The sequence below is a fragment of the Hemicordylus capensis genome, chromosome 4 (assembly GCF_027244095.1).
Source record: "Hemicordylus capensis ecotype Gifberg chromosome 4, rHemCap1.1.pri, whole genome shotgun sequence".
Taxonomy (NCBI): domain Eukaryota; kingdom Metazoa; phylum Chordata; class Lepidosauria; order Squamata; family Cordylidae; genus Hemicordylus; species Hemicordylus capensis.
In genome coordinates, this window is record NC_069660.1 from 14,043,203 (window position 1) to 14,060,739 (window position 17,537).

Consider the following 17,537-nt stretch of genomic DNA (forward strand, 5'->3'; position numbering starts at 1 on the left):
TTGTCAGCCTTTGCTTAAAATAATTGCTCTGCTCTGTCTTGATACCCCAGAAGGACTGGTCCCCACTTGACCACCTAATAAAATCTGTCTCCTCTTATTTATTTTTCCCCACTTCAGAGTTCTTAGAGGAATTTCCCGGAGACAGCAGAGAATGTGTCAACTGTGGGGCTATGTCTACCCCACTCTGGAGGAAAGACGGCACCGGGCACTATCTCTGCAATGCCTGCGGGCTCTATCACAAAATGAACGGCATTAACCGGCCACTCATCAAGCCACAGAAACGACTGGTAAGGCTGGCTGGCTCAGAGATGGCTTTTGCTTTTCACTAGGGGGTTGTTCCCCTCCGTCTGGGTTAGGTGGCTTGGCTCTGCTGCTGGAGTCTATTGCTGCTTGTTCTGTGCTCTGTGCTTGCAGTATGCTGTGGATCAGATTGCTTAATGCTGGGATGATTTTTGGGATGAGGTGGCAGGCTGATTTTCATGCAGACTCTGCCTCTTTCCCGCTTCCAGTAGACAACCTTGGGTCTCCTGATGTTGGACTACAACTCCCATAATCCCCTAGTTACCGTGCCCTTTGACATGGATTAAATGGAACCTCTACGTTTAGGGGCAGTCTGTTTCTGAAATTACCAGTTGTTGGGAGGCAAGCTAGGGAGAGCGCTTGCCCTCCTCTCCTGCTTGTTGTGGGTCCCCTGAAAGCATTTGACTGGCCATGTTTGGAAATGGGATGCTAGATTAGACGACTCCTTCCTCTGATTCAACAGGGCATTTCTTATATTTATGCTCTGTGCAATATAGGAGGCTGTCCTCTGCTTCTGCACATGGCCAGGTGAGTGCCAGAATGGAAATGATCTAGACTCTGAGGCTTGACCCAAAGCAGCATTTCTGTCACTTGGATATCCTGTCAATGCATGTGAAGGGAGGAGCTACAAATGGGTGTGTTCTTTGGTTTTTTTAACGCCTCCCCCTTTGCCCTAGCTAGGGGGTGCTCTGGCTTCCAGACAGCATGGCCTAGGGGGAACTGGCCCTACGGAGTCTGTGTGCATTTGTTGTTCTGTTGTGCTGCATGCTTTTGATCAGGGATTTGCTGCCCAGGAAGAAAATCTTGCATCCAGAATGGCATCCATGTGTGCTCTCCTTTCAGAACTCTCTGAAAGAGGCTCTTGAGTGCCTAACAGAATGCCAGCTCTGAGTAGCTTTGGGTAATGGCTGCATGTTTTTTGGCTCCACGCAATTCCTGGATCAGGTGTATTGGTCTGCATCCCATCCCATGCATCCCTTCTTGGGGCAGATCTGGTGTTAAATGTATAAACCTGCTGCTGTCACAAAAAGGTATATTTTCCCAGGACAACAGGTTAGGAGAGGGAGATTTTTTTTTAGCAGAAAGGGAAAGGGTTAATGAGATTCTTGCACCCCTCCCCAACTCTTCCTTCCTCAAGCAGGCTCCGAGGCTGTTTTTGAATTAAAAAACAAAACCAGGGAAATAGGTAAGAATCACACAACTGAACATCATACATTGTTCAAGCCCAAGTGATCTCGGCATGGTTCTTTTGGAGCCAAGCCTCTGCATGAAACCTCCTTGCATGTTTTGAATAAATACATGGACATTTATTCAAAACATGCAAGGAGGTTTCACGATGCCGAAAGCTTATCGGCTGCATTTGGCTGTCCAATGCACTCCGTGATGGACTTTCTGTGTAAGGACTCAGCCCAGTTTTGTATAAACAAACACGGCAGGGCGCAATGTTGAAGTCAACAACTTCCTAGACAAGGTCAAAACTCTACAAAGGCAGACTCGGGGAATAGGAAGGGCCTGGATTTTGCTTTCTGTTAAGAAAATGGCTGGAATGTTAGCAGTAAAGTGGTGAGCCTCTCAGACAAACAAAATAGAATTTGCTGCATCTCTTCTTTTTATGTCCAGTACCAAATGTTGGAGAGAAGGAATCTATTTTGCTTCCGGAAGGGTAGCCCTCTTCCTTGAAGGCTAATGTCGCATAGTGATGAAGACTGAGCTGTGAACCAGGAAATCCTTGGATAAGATTTGGCCTCTGCCACTAATTTGCTTGGTGGCCTCAAGAAAGACGCCATACCTCAGCTTCCCAATTGGCAAAATGGGGATAATACTACAGACCTACCTTACAGGGCTCCCATAAAGGAAGGATTACTGAGATACCGTTTGTGACTTGCTCTGAAGTCTGTGCACATGTTAATTCTTCTGATAATGCTTCCTCATTGCTTTGATCCCAATGAAGCTATTCACACAATTGCTCAAAACTGGGTTTTGAGCAATTGTGAGAACCACTGGGCTCACGGGCGAGCCCGGTGGTTCTCTGACGGCGAGCCCGCCTGAAAAACCCTACCCCTAAATGAGGTTAACGGAGTGAGCACTCCGTTAACCTCATCCGTTAACCTCATTAACGTTAACTTCCCTTAACCCACCTGCAGCCGCGGCTGACACACTCGGGGTGGGGGGAAGAGGGGACCCCAGGAGGGCACCACGCACTCGCATGGTACCTTCCTGGGGTTTGGGGGTCCAGATCCCTGCACAATGGCACTCTCCTCCCCCCTTCCCCCAGAGCTCCAAATGGAGTCGCGGCTGGGCACCTGCCGCCCCCATACAAAAACTTTGCGTAACAAACTGGTCTCTGAGACCAGCCGTGGGCTCTTTGGAGGGCCCTGGGCCCTCCACTCCATCATTGGCTGACTTCCACTTCCTCCATAATGTTGGTGGTTCTTAACACAGGAGAGTGGTGGTTCTTAACACAGGAGAGGGGTTCCACTTCTTGCTTTACTAAATGCAGTGGGAGGAGCAGAGCAACATGTCGGCTACAAGGCATAGTTCTGTCCACAGATGCATCACAAGGAAAAGCCCCTCTGTCCTACAGTATCCCCCAGTGCATGGAAATGCAGGCTCCTCTTCTGTTGCAAGGACAGAGGGACTTACGAAGCTGCCGTATACAGAGTCAAGCTCAGTATTGTGTACACTGACTGGCAGTGGTCTCTGCCGACTGAGATGAACACTCCATGCATCTGATAGTCCACAAAACAAAAGAACATAGGAAGCTGCCATATACTGAGTCAGACCATTGGTCTATCTAGCTCAGTATTGTCTTCACAGACTGGCAGCGGCTTCTCCAAGGTTGCAGGCAGGAATCTCTCTCAGCTCTATCTTGAAGAAGCCAGGGAGGGAACTTGAAACCTTCTGCTCTTCCCAGAGCAGCTTCATCCCCTGAGGGGAATATCTTGCAGTGCTCACACATCAAGTCTCCCATTCATATGCAACCAGAGCCGACCCTGCTTAGCTATGGGGACAAGTCATGCTTGCTACCACAAGACCAGCTCTCCTCTCCTCTCTATTATGGTGAAAACATTCACCATAATAAACCAATGAGGCTTTACAGGGCCCCAGGACTCTGTCGCCTTGAGTATAAAAGAAGTAGTAGATGGTTAGATACAAATCTGCTGAAAGCCAGCTTGAACCCACCATGCCAAAGAGAAGCCGGTTGGCCTGGAACGTGGGCAACACTTTTATTTTGGCGAGAGTCCTTGCAGCTAGAACATTTGGGCGGCTGCCCTGCTGCGTCACCCCATCTGTCTTCCTCAAATGCTAACCCTGACTGTGATCTTTGTGGGGCTTGGCATGTTGGTTGCTACTCCAGTCACTCAATTCGTCATTTATGCTTTGCCATGGTACCAGGTTTTTAATAGCAACATAAACTGACATGGAATTCTTTATAGAATACCTAACTTCTAAGGCTGTCAGATGGTGATTATGATGGACAGATATATTTATTATAACCCTCTTTTGGGCTGATCTTTTACCAAAGCACTCAAGTTGGAACCAGGGATGTAGCTTGTGGAGAGGGAGCCTGCCTTTGCCCCTCTCCCCGGTGGCCCCTCAGAGTGAGGGAGATAATGAAGAAAATAGGGAGGGGTGGAGCTGGGGGCCCTGGGTTCTTCGAACCCATCTGCTCCAGGGTTTCTTAACCTTGGGCCCCCAGATGTTGTTGGCCTACAACTCCCATCATCCTCAGCCACAAAGGCCATGTCTGGGGATGATGGGAGTAGTAGGCCAACAACATCTGGGGGCCCAAGGTTAAGAAACCCTTATCTGCTCAATTATAGCTACACCCCTGGTTGGAACATGCAGTCAGCTGGCATCATGCATCGGCTGCTGGACTGTACCACAGGAACATAGGAAGCTGCCATATACTGAGTGAGGCCATTGGTTCATCTTGGTCCTTATTGTCTACACACAGACTAACTGTGGCATCTCCAAGGTAATAGGCAGGAGTCTCTCTCAGTCCTATCTGGAGATGCCAGGGAGGCAATTTGGAAACTTCTGCATTCCAACATGTAGATGTTCTTCTCAGAGAAGCCCCATCCCCCAATGGGAATATCTTGCAGTGCTCTCATGTAGTCTCCCATTCAAATGCAAACCAGGGAAGACCCTGCTTAGCAAAGGGGACAATTCATGCTTGCTACCACAAGACCAGCTCTCCTCCCACCATTCCAGGCTCCTGGTGATGGGTATCTATGAATAGAATCCATGCTCCTGCAAACGAGTACTCTCTGCACTATTTTTTAAAGAAACTCCACACACCTAGCATGCTGAGGAGAAGACAACCTTCTCCTTGGTATGTTGGACTGAAACATAAAGAGAATTTTCATTCCTGTTAACAAAACATTTAACTATCTGATTGTCCTACAGTAAAGACCAGCAACATAAGCATTGTGTGGGGATTGCTGGATACAATCACGAGAAGTTTCTCTTTAGGAAAGAGAAGCAGGGCTTAATCAACATAGGAACATAGGAAGCTACCATATACTGAGTCAGACCAATGGTCTATCTAGCTCAGTATTGTCTTCCCAGACTGGCAGCAGCTTCTCCAAGATTGCAGGCAGGAATCTCTCTCAGCCCTATCTTGGAGATGCTGCCAGGGAGGGAACTTGGAACCTTCTGCTCTTCCCAGAGCAGCTCCATCCCCTATGGGGGATATCTGACAGTGCTCACACTTCTAGTCTCCCTTTCATGTGCATGATCCTTTCAATAGGGATCTCATCATTCTTTACAAAGTCATTCAAAGCAAGGAGATCCATGGACTACAGCATTGGACTAGGCCTGGGCAGTCTCCCGAGACAGAGTCCCATCTCTGCCCTAGACATGCACAGGTTTGTTGGGATGATGAAATCAATAAAGCTTTGCAAATTAAAAAAACAAACACAACATTTATTACAGGTGCAATCAAAAATATGCAAGGCAACAACTGCATGCTCCTCCTTAAAGCTACTTTTTCATTTTTATTTTGCCAATAAATGTTGGCAGACAAGGAGAAGCAGGGGAGACTAAATCCAGCTCACCTGGAGTTGATTTGCTGGGATTTCAGCCTTTTTTAGCATTTCAGAAGGGTTCCATACACACTGCCCAATGATCTCAATCTGACTCGGAGTCCACGCCCCTCAGCTGCTATTTGCCAAGAGGGGCGAAAACTACTGCCAGTGGGAACTTTTTTCCTTTGGCAAATGGGTATTTTTCTAGCTTTTCCCCCCCTAGAAAAGAACAGAGAAAAAATGTTTTGGTTTTTTTCCATTGGCAAATGGCTCCCCCTATGCACCTATCAGACAGTAGGGAGGGGAACCATGATTTCTGGGAGGGGGTCTCGCTTGATGCATGTTGGAGTTCAGCTGCTATCTTTTAAAATGTAAAAAATCTGTGCCTGCAAAGCAGGTGCTTAAAAGTAACATGTGGTTTCACCCTTAGGTCACGGGTGAACAACTCAAATGGCCCAGTGGGCCGAAACCAACCGTGGTTTGGTGTGTGGGGGCCGAGGTAAATCTTTAGGCCCTAAATTTAGGGCCTTGGTTAATATTAATTTAATATTTTTTTAATAATTAATTGAATTTTTAAAATTTATTTAATAAGACAATACATAAACATGAATAGTAAAACTGATACATCATGACATTCATTAACCATCCTTCCAGATATATAAATAATTAGATGGAGGAGAATGACTAAAATGATCTTGATTTGTGAACAGAATAAAATCTGACCATATCATTAAAAAAATCATCCAAATTAGCTTGACCCGCTCGAAGACGAATAATATGGGTCAATTTTTCAGATATGGCAATATGCCACATAGACTGATACCAAGATGTCCGAGACATGGTTTTATGCTTCCAGTATTGTGCAATGGATACTTAAAATAAAAAAAATAATGAATTAAATCAAATTAAAATGAAATTCAAAACAATGACTTTAAATACATTTAAAGTGAATAATTTGGACTCAGCCCTCTGCTTCCCCCCACCCCTGGGGCTGGGAGCCCTGGCAAGCAGCAGGTGGCAGGAGTGGGGGCTAGGTACCTCACCTCTGCTCTTGCTGCCACTCACCCTAGCTCCCGAGTGCCTCTGCTTCCCTCGGGAAGTGCTACACTGCTTCAAGGGGGCCTCCCCCCGCTGCATTCATCGTCCCCTGGCTCCTAAGCCCCTTTGACATTCTATCGGGGCTGGGAATTTCCAGGGAATGAGGGCACGTGTGTGCCTGACAGAGACACCTTCCTCTATCCTCGGGCAAAGGGGGTCAGGAGGTGGCAGGGAGAGGCAAGTAACATACTGCCTCAGCATTGCTCCTGTCGCCTGCCCCCCTGGGTTCCCAGGCCCTCTGCCTCCATCGGGGCTGGGAGCCTCCTGGGAATGAGGGTGCACATACACCCCTTTGTCTCTATCAGGGTGCATCTGCGTCCTCATTCCTTGGAAGCTCCCGGCCCGGACAGAAGAGCAGAGGGCCTCAGAAGCCAGGAGAAGGTGAACGGGGGCGGGCAAGTGGTTCCCCCTCAGCAGCACTCCGCTTTGCCACTGCTCCTGCCGCCTGCCCAGGAGGTGGGTGGCAGCATCAGTGGGCCAGCAAAAATGAGTCTGTGGGCCAGAGCCAGTCTGTAGGCCATATGTTGTGCAGCCCTGCCTTAGGTAAACAGTAGCAGTAACATGTAAGCACAAGAAACCTTGGGTGCAATTGCATTATTTAATGAATGTCAAAGATCTAAGTCCAACAAGCCACATTTGCTCAACTTGCCCCCCCACACACACCCAATAAAGTGTGTTGCTTTGTGCATGTTGAAAACACCATCCTGGGCAGAGTTAACATCTGATGGAAACTGCAAAAGCTCAGGCAATTTGTAAGGCAAGGGTTCCCAACCTTGGGTTCTCCAATGTTGTTGGACTACAGCTCCCATCATCCCCCTCCACAATGGCCAATGGCCATGATGGGAGTTGTAGCTCAACAACATCTGAGGACACTTGGTATAAGGGCAGTTATTAAGGAAAAGCCATGGATGTACAAAATCCAGCTTTCGTCCATTCCCTTCAGTGGGACTTAATGAATTTATAATCTAAATATTAATTGGATTTGGGGTTATTCACCAGGCAAGCTATTACTGCTGTGTTTGTGAAAAACTCTGTCTGGTAAGCCCAGCACTAATAAAATAAAATGGGAGCAGCAACAAATTAAGTGTTGTTTAGTTTTATTATTCTAAAGCTCCATCATGGATGGAACCTGATTAGCTTCAGCCATTCCAAAAACTAATTTGCCTCTATCAGTTTTTGGAAATGGAATGTAATCAAACATTGTGTCTAGCTTATTTTTAGTGAGATATTTTGCCCTCTCTACAGCTCTCTAATGTTAAGTTTTTGCTTTCAGATTCTGTGGCTCTTTTTGACCTATATTCTGAAATTATCTTTTCTGGCAAAAATCCATTTGACTTCAGTGGAAGGGATTAAAGATTTGTCATGTTCAGTTTTCAAAAATTGCAAATGGAAATTATCTCAGCAGAATGTTGTTTCTTTAAAATGCATTTTGTAATATTTTACGATGAATCAACATTTTTTTTTCCTTTTCCAAGAAATGGGCTTAACTCTGAGATCTCATCATCTTCTACTTCAAGCCTACCAGATGAGTTTTCTCCCCTCCACCCTTTTTTCTTATAGGAAAAAAAAGGCAACCAACATCATAAAGGCTTATACAGTTTTGCATGGTCTGGAGAAAGTGACTATGAGCTCTTCTCCCGCTTTCAGAATACTGGGACTAAAGGGTCACCCAAAGAAATTGGGCAGCAGATTCAGGAGAGGCACAAGAAAGTACTTTCCCACATAACTTATGGAATTCACTGCCACAAGATGTGGAGAGGCCACTAGCTTACACACCTTGAAAAGCAGATTAGACAAATTCATTGGTTAAGTCTATCAATGGCTGTTCATCATGATGGTTACATGGAGTCTGCTCTGCAGGTTCAGCAGCAGGATGCCAGTGACTGAATGCTTGTTGCTGGAAGCATCCGTGGGAGAGACTCACTGCCCAATCCCTGCTTGTGGGCTTGCCTAGAAGCCACTCTAGGAAGCAGGATGTTGCAACTGATGGACCGTTGGTTGGGTCCAGGTATACTGCTCTCATATTCTTACAACAGGCAATGTCCTAGCATTTTTTCTTTTTTCTTTTTCATGTTTTAGTCTTCATCTAGACGTGCTGGTCTCTGCTGTACTAACTGTCACACGACCAACACCACGCTCTGGAGACGGAATGCAGAAGGGGAGCCAGTCTGTAATGCATGTGGATTATATATGAAGCTCCATGGGGTAAGATGCTGGCTCAAAGCATGACTGTCTACACTGGCTAACGTGATGGGTAGCATTATGGAGATGTAGCGCTGTTATATGCCCCAAGCAGTAGCAGCTGGCGCAGGAACCGCTGGCAGGGTGGCGAGAGGCACCTTTAAGCTGCCGACCCTGCAGCAGGGGATCGGCTCCACCACTCAACCGGCTTCCGTGGAGCCAATCCCCCACCGGAAGCCAGGTGAGTGGCAGAGCCAATCCCCCGCCATAGGGAGTGCTGGGTGGCGTGCTGCTGCTTGGAGCAGTTTGGCTGGAGCCTCAGTACAGGCAGCCTCAGTGCTGTTAAGAATGAGTGCTTGTACCAGCAGAGCTTTCACAGTTGCCCCCATTTGCAAAAATGGGGAAAACTGCAGCCAGGAAATGGCCAATGCGTGATGCAACTCTGCCTAAGTATTAGGGATGTGCAAACTTATTGGAATTTGAATCAATTTGACTCTGATCTGGGTGATTTGAGTGATTCGAATTTGAATCGAATCACCTATTGAAAGGGGAATTTGATTTTATTCAAAATGAATTTTCAAAATTTGATTCAAATTTGATTTGAGAGCTGTTTGGCACTTTAAAACTATTCAGGCCCCCTAGTTTTAAAAAGGTGCCAAAACAGGGTTGAAATTTATTCAAATTCGATTTGGATTCAAATTGAATTTTCAGGCCAGATTCAAATTTGATTCAAATTCGAAACAGATTTTTGGAATTTGATTCAAATATGAAACAAATTGAAAAAATTGTTCTGTGCACATCTCTACTAAGTATGTGCCACTCAAATAATTGCATATTGTTTTCCTCCTTATCCTTGCCTCCATTCTTCTGTAGTCACCCTCAAGTCAGTTCCTGAGTTGTAAGCCCATACGGAAAGGGGCCCTACCTCTCATACTTTGACAATAAAAATAAGACTGTTTACTGGCTTACATCCTAACTAACAGCAGCAGCACACCCGGAAAACATGTCCATGCTGTGGAGAGCCGTCTTAGCGGTGCAGAATTAGGTGTGCAGAGCGGTGAATTTCACTGCTTGCTTCCCCCAGAAATGCCTGTGCCATCTGATGATATGTCCCTGAAGGCTGTGCAACTCTCTGAGTACTCTCCACTCTTTTGGGTGGAGCAGGGCATTTCCAGGGGAAGCAAAGCAGTGAAATTTATCCCCACCCTACCCTGTGTGCCCAATTCTGTGGTACCCTGGAGCTCTCCACAGAGTGGACTTGTCTACTCGGTGTGCTGCTGTGTTAGTATGTTGGCCACTAAATTCTAAGACATCAGATACAGTGAATATTGACTGCTTCCAGCAGGTCATCTATCTAATACAATAACCAGTGTTGATAACGACAACAAAAATCTTCTGATGTGCAATACTTGTGCTCATAGTAGGAAATATTCAACCACACAGATAATATTCATGGCACTGTGCTTCCTGCATCTGCTAGTGAAGGACTGCAGAGAAAAATGTCCCCTTGTGAAGGACAAGGCCAGCATGCATATTGCGTAAATGCTTTCTATCAAAAGAAAGAAAAACATTGTGTGTGTGTGTGTGTGTGTGTGTGTGTGTGTGTGTGTGTGTGTGCTTGTAGAGATGCAAAATGAAACTAGTATCAACAATTCTCATCCTTCTTGATGTCAAGGTACCAAGACCTCTGGCAATGAAAAAGGAAAGCATCCAGACGAGAAAGAGGAAACCAAAAAATATTACCAAAGGCAAATCCTCGACAGGTATAAATTTTCATTTATATGTTTGTGCCCCTTTCTACAGAAACCAAGAGCTGCTGTGTTTATACAACTATAGCACCAGCTAAGGTGGCAAAAGAGTCGACTGAGGCCAAGTTTCGTGTATACAGCCCAGGACAGGCCTTAGTCTTTCATCCCCATTTTCTACTTGGCCATCACTTCTTCTCTCCTCCTGCACCTGGTTAGCCTCCTTCCTAGGCAGGGAAAGCTCCTTTCTAAAATGGTACTGGCAGGGACGTAGGGAGCTTGGAGGGGGCCAGGGGACAAAGTCCAAACAGTGGTTCTGCCACCCCCTGAGTGTTCCTTTGTGCATGCAAAGTAAGTGTGTGCCCCAAGCCACACCCCTTGCATCTGATGTCAGATGCAAGGGGGCGGGGTCTGTGCTGAGAATGGGGCTGTGACAACCCTGGCAGAGTTTCATTCCCCCTCTCAGCAATTGGTGGAATCTCTGAAAGGGAACTCTGCCAGGGCTGTCACAGCCCTGTTCTCGGCACTGGCCCCACCCCCTTGGGTCTGATGTCAGAGGCAATCCACCCCTCCCCAGCCAGTGTGAAATGAGAGGAGAGGGGCATGCCTCAAAGTGAGCACTTTGCTCACCAGCTGGGTGCAGGAGGTGGCAAGTGGGTGCCCAAGACAAAGGCGAGCCTTGGGGGAGGGGCAGACCCTTGGGCCTTGGAACAATCACACACACACACCCCACTCACTGGTCACTGCACCCCTGGGCACTGGGTAGGCATTAGGGATGTGCACAGAACCCTCTCCCTTCAAGCCAACGGTGGGGCTGAGTGGCTTTAAGAACAGGGGAGGGTGCACTTACGGCCCACCACCACCACGCTTCCTCCTCCGGTACTCTGTGGATAAATAATCCGGTGGGGTGGCAGGATACCTCCTTGATGCCTTGTTGTTTCCCTGACTCAAAGTGACTGGAAATGCAATGCGTGCACATGTTGTGGGCGGGCACACATCGTGCATGTCTGCAACATGCACCTGCACACCTGCGACGCACACTCGTGTGCACAGCACTTCCGATTACTTCCAGTCAGGGAAACAACGGGGTGACAAGGAGGTGCGCTGCTCTCCTGCCGGACTATTTATCCACAGAGCACCAGAGGAGGAAGTGCTGCTGGGAGGGGGGTAAGTGCACCTTCCCCCATCCTTAAAGCAACCCCCGCCATGCGTTAGAACCAGTTCGAACACGGCAGCTCAGAATCTGTTCTAAGAATAGAACACTGAACAGGCTTGTGCACATCCCTAATGGGCTTAAGGTTTGCACATAATTTCTGAGGGCAAATAAGATTGTATCACCCTAGATCAAGTTGGTAGCCTCTTACTAGGAAAGCTGGATTCAGTTCACACCTACTTGCTACCATCTTGCTGCCACAAAAGGAAGAATTGTGGCCTATTTTAGACAAAAAATCACTAATGTTTTGTCAGCCATAAACTGCATACCAAAATCTCCATCTGAGCTGAAGCTTTCAGCCCAAGTCACTGACTCAGCCAGTTCTGATGGAAGCTTAGATCTTACTCTACTCATTCCCTCTCAACACAGATCCTCCCCACTTCATGATGACTCAGCTTTATACTTCCGGTTGTCTCTGCTGACCAGGAGTATGACCGGATTGCTAGGCCATCAAAAAATGGTTTTATCTTCCCTTCCTATTCAGTCTTGCAAAACAGCCCACTGGTGTAGAATCCAGGGGAAAGAGTTGTATGCAAGGACAAGGCAGTGGAGTGGAATCGGGAATATTAGCAGTTTAATGAAATAGATATTATATAAAGAGAGGCAAGTGCAATCTGCCTTCAAGTCATTAATCATAGTGGTGCTTTTTGCAAAGGTAGGGGTAGTGATGTGATCTGCTTTGTGATCTGCTTTGTGCTTTCAATAATGTCTAAATTCTTTAAACATTCATCTTTCAGGGTCCACAACTTCAACCACCAATTCCCCATCCTCCATAACGAACTCTGAAAGCACCATCACTTTAAAAACAGAACCAACAGTGACATCGCAATATCCAGGACAATCTATAGTGCCAGATTCCCAGGTAAGGTATAACAAGAACACTTAAATGTGTTGGTGCTATAAGGTATGACATATTTTATTTAATTTCTGTCCTACTTTTAAATCTCCAGGTCCCCGATGTATTAATGGCAATGTTGGATGCCAAATTGAAACCATAGCACCATCAAATCAAAGACCTTTTAAATTAGATTACAGATTACATATACTTACTAGTTCATAACAAACATATCATAACACAAAGGCCAGACAAAAAAAGAAAATGCATATTTTGGCCCTTTTAAGAAGGTAGTGGAAGGGATTTAACGGCTCTCCCTTGGGAGGGAATTCCACTAAATGGGGGGCCACTATAGGAAAAGGTCCTATCCCATGAGGTCCTGTTCAATGGCTCTGGCGATGTAAACCATAGAGATCCTCTTACATTAATGAATTCACTGTTTACTGGTCAATGGACCAAATAAAGATGATTGTGATTGTGAATTCACTGTTCATTCACTCATTCACCTCATGAAAGGACTGACCCTAGATCCATATTCATTACATTCCAAGGCATTTGTTTTCAGGGAAGAAAATCTGTGTTCTAATTCTGCATCGCTTAACGTATGTCTGTCTTCACCTTATATTATAATATACTAATAGGGCCTCCAGTCATTATAGGCCGAGGTGTTTAATTTTACAGAGGACCAGGGCAGATAGATTTTCTAGTTTCCATTGGCTCAGTTATTTATGTCCTAGAGACAGGACAGGTACGAGGACTTTATGGAAGGAAGAGTAAGCAAAACTATGTTGCCTGTGAAAGGAGACAGCACTGGCATGATCTTTGCAGTGGGCCAAGGGGCATATGGAGTTGGAAGAAGGGAAGAAAAAAGAGGACTTAAGGAAAGGAAAGAAGTCAAGAATTGAAGGAAAACTAGGGGGAGGACAGTAGACAGAGAACGCGGAGTGCACATGGACAGGAGCGTCAGCAATGAGGATTAAAGGATGTGTGACATGAGAACAGCCCTGCTGGATCAGGCCCAAGGCGTATCTAGTCCTGCATCCTGTTCCATACAGTGGCCCACCAGATGCCTCTGAGAAGCCCACAGGCAAGAGTGAGGGCATGCCCTTTCTCTTGCTGTTGCTCCCCTACAACTGGTATTAAGAGGCATCTTGTCTCTGAAGCTGCAGGTGGCCTATAACAGCCAGAATAGTAGCCATTGATAGACCCATCCACCATGAATTTGTCTACGCCCCTTTTGCAGCCATCCAAGCTAGTGGCCATCACCACATCCCATGAAAAGAATTTCATAGAACAATTATGCGCTGTGTGAAAAAGTACTTTCTCTTGTTGGTCCTAAATTTCCTGGTTTTCAGTTTCATGGGATGACCCTGCCCTGGTTCTTGTGCTGTGAGAGAGGGAGGAAAATTTCTCTGTGTCCACTCTCTCTATTCCATGCATAATTTTATACACTTTTATCATGTCTCCCCTTAGTCGCCTCTTTTCCAAGGTAAAGAGCCCCAGATGCTGTAGCCTAACCTCATAAGGAAGGTGCTCCAGGCCCCTGATCATCTTGGTTGCCCTCTTCTGCCCCTTTTCCAGTTCTACAATGTCCTTCTTAAGATATGGTGACCAGAACTGTACACACTACCCAAATGTGGCCACACCATAGATTTGTATAAGGGCATTACAATATTAGCATTTTTATTTTCAATCCCTTTCCTAATGATCCCTAGCATGGAACTGGCCTTTTTCACAGCTTCTGTGCACTGAGTCGAAATTTCAACGAGCTGTCCACCATGACCCCAAAAACTCTCTCCTGTCACTAATAGCTCAGACCCCATCAATGTATATGTGGTTGTGGGGTTTTGCCCCAATATGCATCACTTTTACACTTGCTTACATTGAACTGCTTTTGTCATTTTGTTGCCCACTCTCCCAGTTTGGAGATATCCTTTTGGAGCTCCTCATAATCTGTTGTGGACTTCACTACCCTATATAGTTTAGTCTCATCTACAAATTTGGCCACTTCACTGTTTCCCCCAACTTCTAGATCATTAATGAAGAAGTTAAAGAGCACTGGTAGTACAGATCCTTGTGGGATCCCACTTCTTACTTCCCTCTATTGTGATAACTATCCATTTATCCCTACCTTCTGTTTCCTGTCCTTCAACCAGTTACCAATCCACACATGAACCTGTCCCCTTATCCCATGACTGCTAAGTTTACTCAAGAGCCTTTGGTGGGGAACTTTGTCAAACATTTTTGGAAGTCCAAGTATACTGTGTCAACTGGATCACCTTTATCCACATACCTGTTGACACTCTCAAAGAACTCCAAAAGGTTAGTGAGGCAAGATTTGCCCTTTCAGAAGCCAAGCTGGTTCTCCTTCAGCAAGGCCTGTTCTTCTATATGGTTAACAATTTTGTCCTTAATTTACCCAGCACAGAAGTTAAGCTAACCAGCCTGTAATTTCCCAGATCCCCCCTGGATCCCTTTATTAAAATCAAAGTTACTTTAGCTACTTTCCAGTCCCCTGGTACAAAGCCTGATTGTAGCGACAAGTTATATGTTTTTGCTCAGCAATTTCACATTTGAGTTCTTTCAGAACTCTTGGGTGAAGCTATCAGGCCCTGATAATTTGTTAATGTTTAGTTTTTCAGGACAGTTTAGAACATCCTCTCTTGTCACCTCAAATTGGCCCAGTTCCTCAGCCTCCAAGCCTGCGAAGCTCAATTGCAGAGTGGGTATATGTTCAGTATTCTCCACCATGAAGACAGATGCACAGAATTCATTCTTCTTCTCTGCAATCTCCTTATCCTCCTTAATAATACCTTTCATGCCCTCATCATCTAAGGGGCCAACAGGCCTCCCTGGCAGGTTTTCTGCTTCTGATATTTTAAATGAAGTTTTTGTTATTCCCCTTGACATTTCTAGCTATATGCTCTTCAAACTCTCTTTTGCATCCTTTATTGTATCCTTGCATTTCTTTTTCCAGAGTTTATGTTCCGTACTGTTCTCTTCATTTCGGCAAGACTTCCATTTTTGAAGGAAGTCTTCTTCCCTTTTATAGCTTCCCTGACTCTACTTTTTAGCAACTCTGGCGTCTTCCTGAACTTGGTGGTACCCTTCCTCCTTCTTGGTATACATTCAAACTGAGCTTCTATTATTGTGGTTTTAAATACGTTCTATGCTTTCTGGAGTGCTTTGACCCTCTTGACTTTCCCTTTCAACTTCCATTTTACCAGTCCCCTCATTTTTTATAAGTTTCCTCTTCTGAAATCCATTGCATCCAAGTTGGACTTCCTTGGCAATGCTAAAATATTAGCTGAATTGGGTCACACTGTGGTCACTATTCCCTGATGGTTCTGCAACTCTGACATCTCACACCAGGTCCTGGGCACCACTCAGGATTTAGTCCAAGGTCGCCTTCTCTCTGGGAAGCTTTGAATCAATCAGCCAAATAGTTGCAGAGCTATGGCTACTATGTGCATGAACTGAATAATTAGTGCCCCAGAAAACGTTACCTTTTAATAATAATTGTTTTTCCCCTGTCCTTTCTTGTAGGGTCCAAGCCAATCTGAAGATGCACTGGCTGACGGACACACCCAGTTCAAGTATGAACCGGAGGATTACACCTTCTCTTCAACCACCATGCCCCAGCAGTCAGGACTGAATGTTCCCCTTCGTCAAGACTCGTGGTGTGCATTGGCACTCGCCTAGAAAGCAGTCTTCCATTTTGAAACGGGACACTCAGCAGAACAAACTCGGTTTCACTGGTGTTAGTGGACAGAACAGGCGAAAGGAACTCCCTGCCTTAGTACTTTGGGTCTGAAAGGTTTCCTGTAATCAACACAGTTATATGTTTGTAAAGGCAGATTTCTTCTTCCATGGAGGGTGCATCATTGGAACGTCAACTGAGAATGGCAACGTACATTCTTCTTGGTGTATCCAGCTCTTCTGGTACTTGGTTCTCTCAAAGCTTTTACTCTTATCTGCACCAATCGAAAGCAAGAGAAACAGGGACCTCTTTTCTTGGGAGAAGGTCTCTCTTCCCTGCAATCCATCCTAAAGAAATAAATCCCAGAATCTATGTTTTATTCACAATGATTTTTTTTCCTTGTATGACTCCCCTGTGTGCAATCTTACTCCACTTCCCAATAAAGACTATGATAGAATGTGGCACCAAGTAACTTAATTTTATTAAAATGTAAACAGTGTTGCCTTCCTAATGTTTATTGGTGGTGGCAAGCCTTCCTGTTTAAAAAAAACATTTGCTGCTTTATATTAAAAACAATCCTCCTAATAGTGTGTTAGCTTATGGAGTGTCTAATTTATCACCATTAAATAAGTCACACATGAAAACTTTTTCTTGCTCTCCTCTGCTCTGCTGGGGAAAAAGGTCTCTTGTTCCCATATGCATATTACATGGCCAATCAGAGCTGTCTCTAGCATGGGTGAGGCTCAGGGCAAAAATTGTTTGCAGGGTTCCCCATGAGGAATTGATATTTTTCCGGCACTGCTGGATCTAGAAAAGCCTTTGTTGCTTTGCTGCAGCACAGGGGAGGGGGCCATAAGTCCCGGGTCCTGGGTAGCTGCCCTACTAGTCCCCGCCCCCACCTTCTGACAGTCTTGTTGCCCACCTCCAGCATTCTGTCACACACTCTAGCCCAGTTCAGACACTATGCTGTACAAGATGTCTGTACACTTGTACATGCGTTTGTGTGAATGACTATACCTGTGTAGATTTTAAAAGTGAATCTGGATACAGCCCCTTCAAATCCATGGTACAGATAGGAAGTGCACTTCTGTACCTGTGTTCAGAATAACATGAGAATGTCTGTGCCTACAGATCTGTGTAACTCTGTGCACTGTACACTAGGGATGTGCACAAAACCAGCTGGCCCAGTTTGGTTGGTTTGAGTTCGAACCAAACTTGAACCAAACCAGGCCAGTTTGGTTTTGGCCCCCTTTGAACCCCCCACCCCCAACCAGTCCAGTCCGGGGAGGGGATTCGCTGATCAATTTTTTAAAAAAGAATTATTATAATATTTATTATTAAACTCACCCCCTCCAGGGGCTGCTCCAAGGTAGCAGGGGCATGACCCGGCCATGCACAATTTGCAGGCATGGCGCAGGCATGGCCGCCTCCAAAA

General features: G+C 45.7%; 1 protein-coding gene across 4 annotated transcripts in view; it reads left to right on the plus strand.

Moving 5' to 3' along the window:
• Positions 1-16,692, plus strand: part of GATA5 (GATA binding protein 5) — a 54,892-nt gene extending 38,200 nt beyond the window's left edge. For 2 of the 4 annotated variants that reach the window (XM_053251032.1, XM_053251031.1), the window contains exons 3-8: positions 118-287; positions 5,761-5,829; positions 8,508-8,633; positions 10,285-10,372; positions 12,305-12,429; positions 15,949-16,692. In XM_053251032.1, the coding sequence (XP_053107007.1) occupies positions 118-287; positions 5,761-5,829; positions 8,508-8,633; positions 10,285-10,372; positions 12,305-12,429; positions 15,949-16,104 (734 nt within the window). In that variant the 3' untranslated portion in view covers positions 16,105-16,692. Of the gene's footprint in view, positions 1-117; positions 288-5,760; positions 5,830-8,507; positions 8,634-10,284; positions 10,373-12,304; positions 12,430-14,558; positions 14,725-15,948 lie in introns of all 4 variants that reach the window. The other 2 variants (XR_008307394.1, XM_053251033.1) reach the window with 2 other exon arrangements.
• The last annotated feature ends 845 nt before the right edge of the window (positions 16,693-17,537 follow it).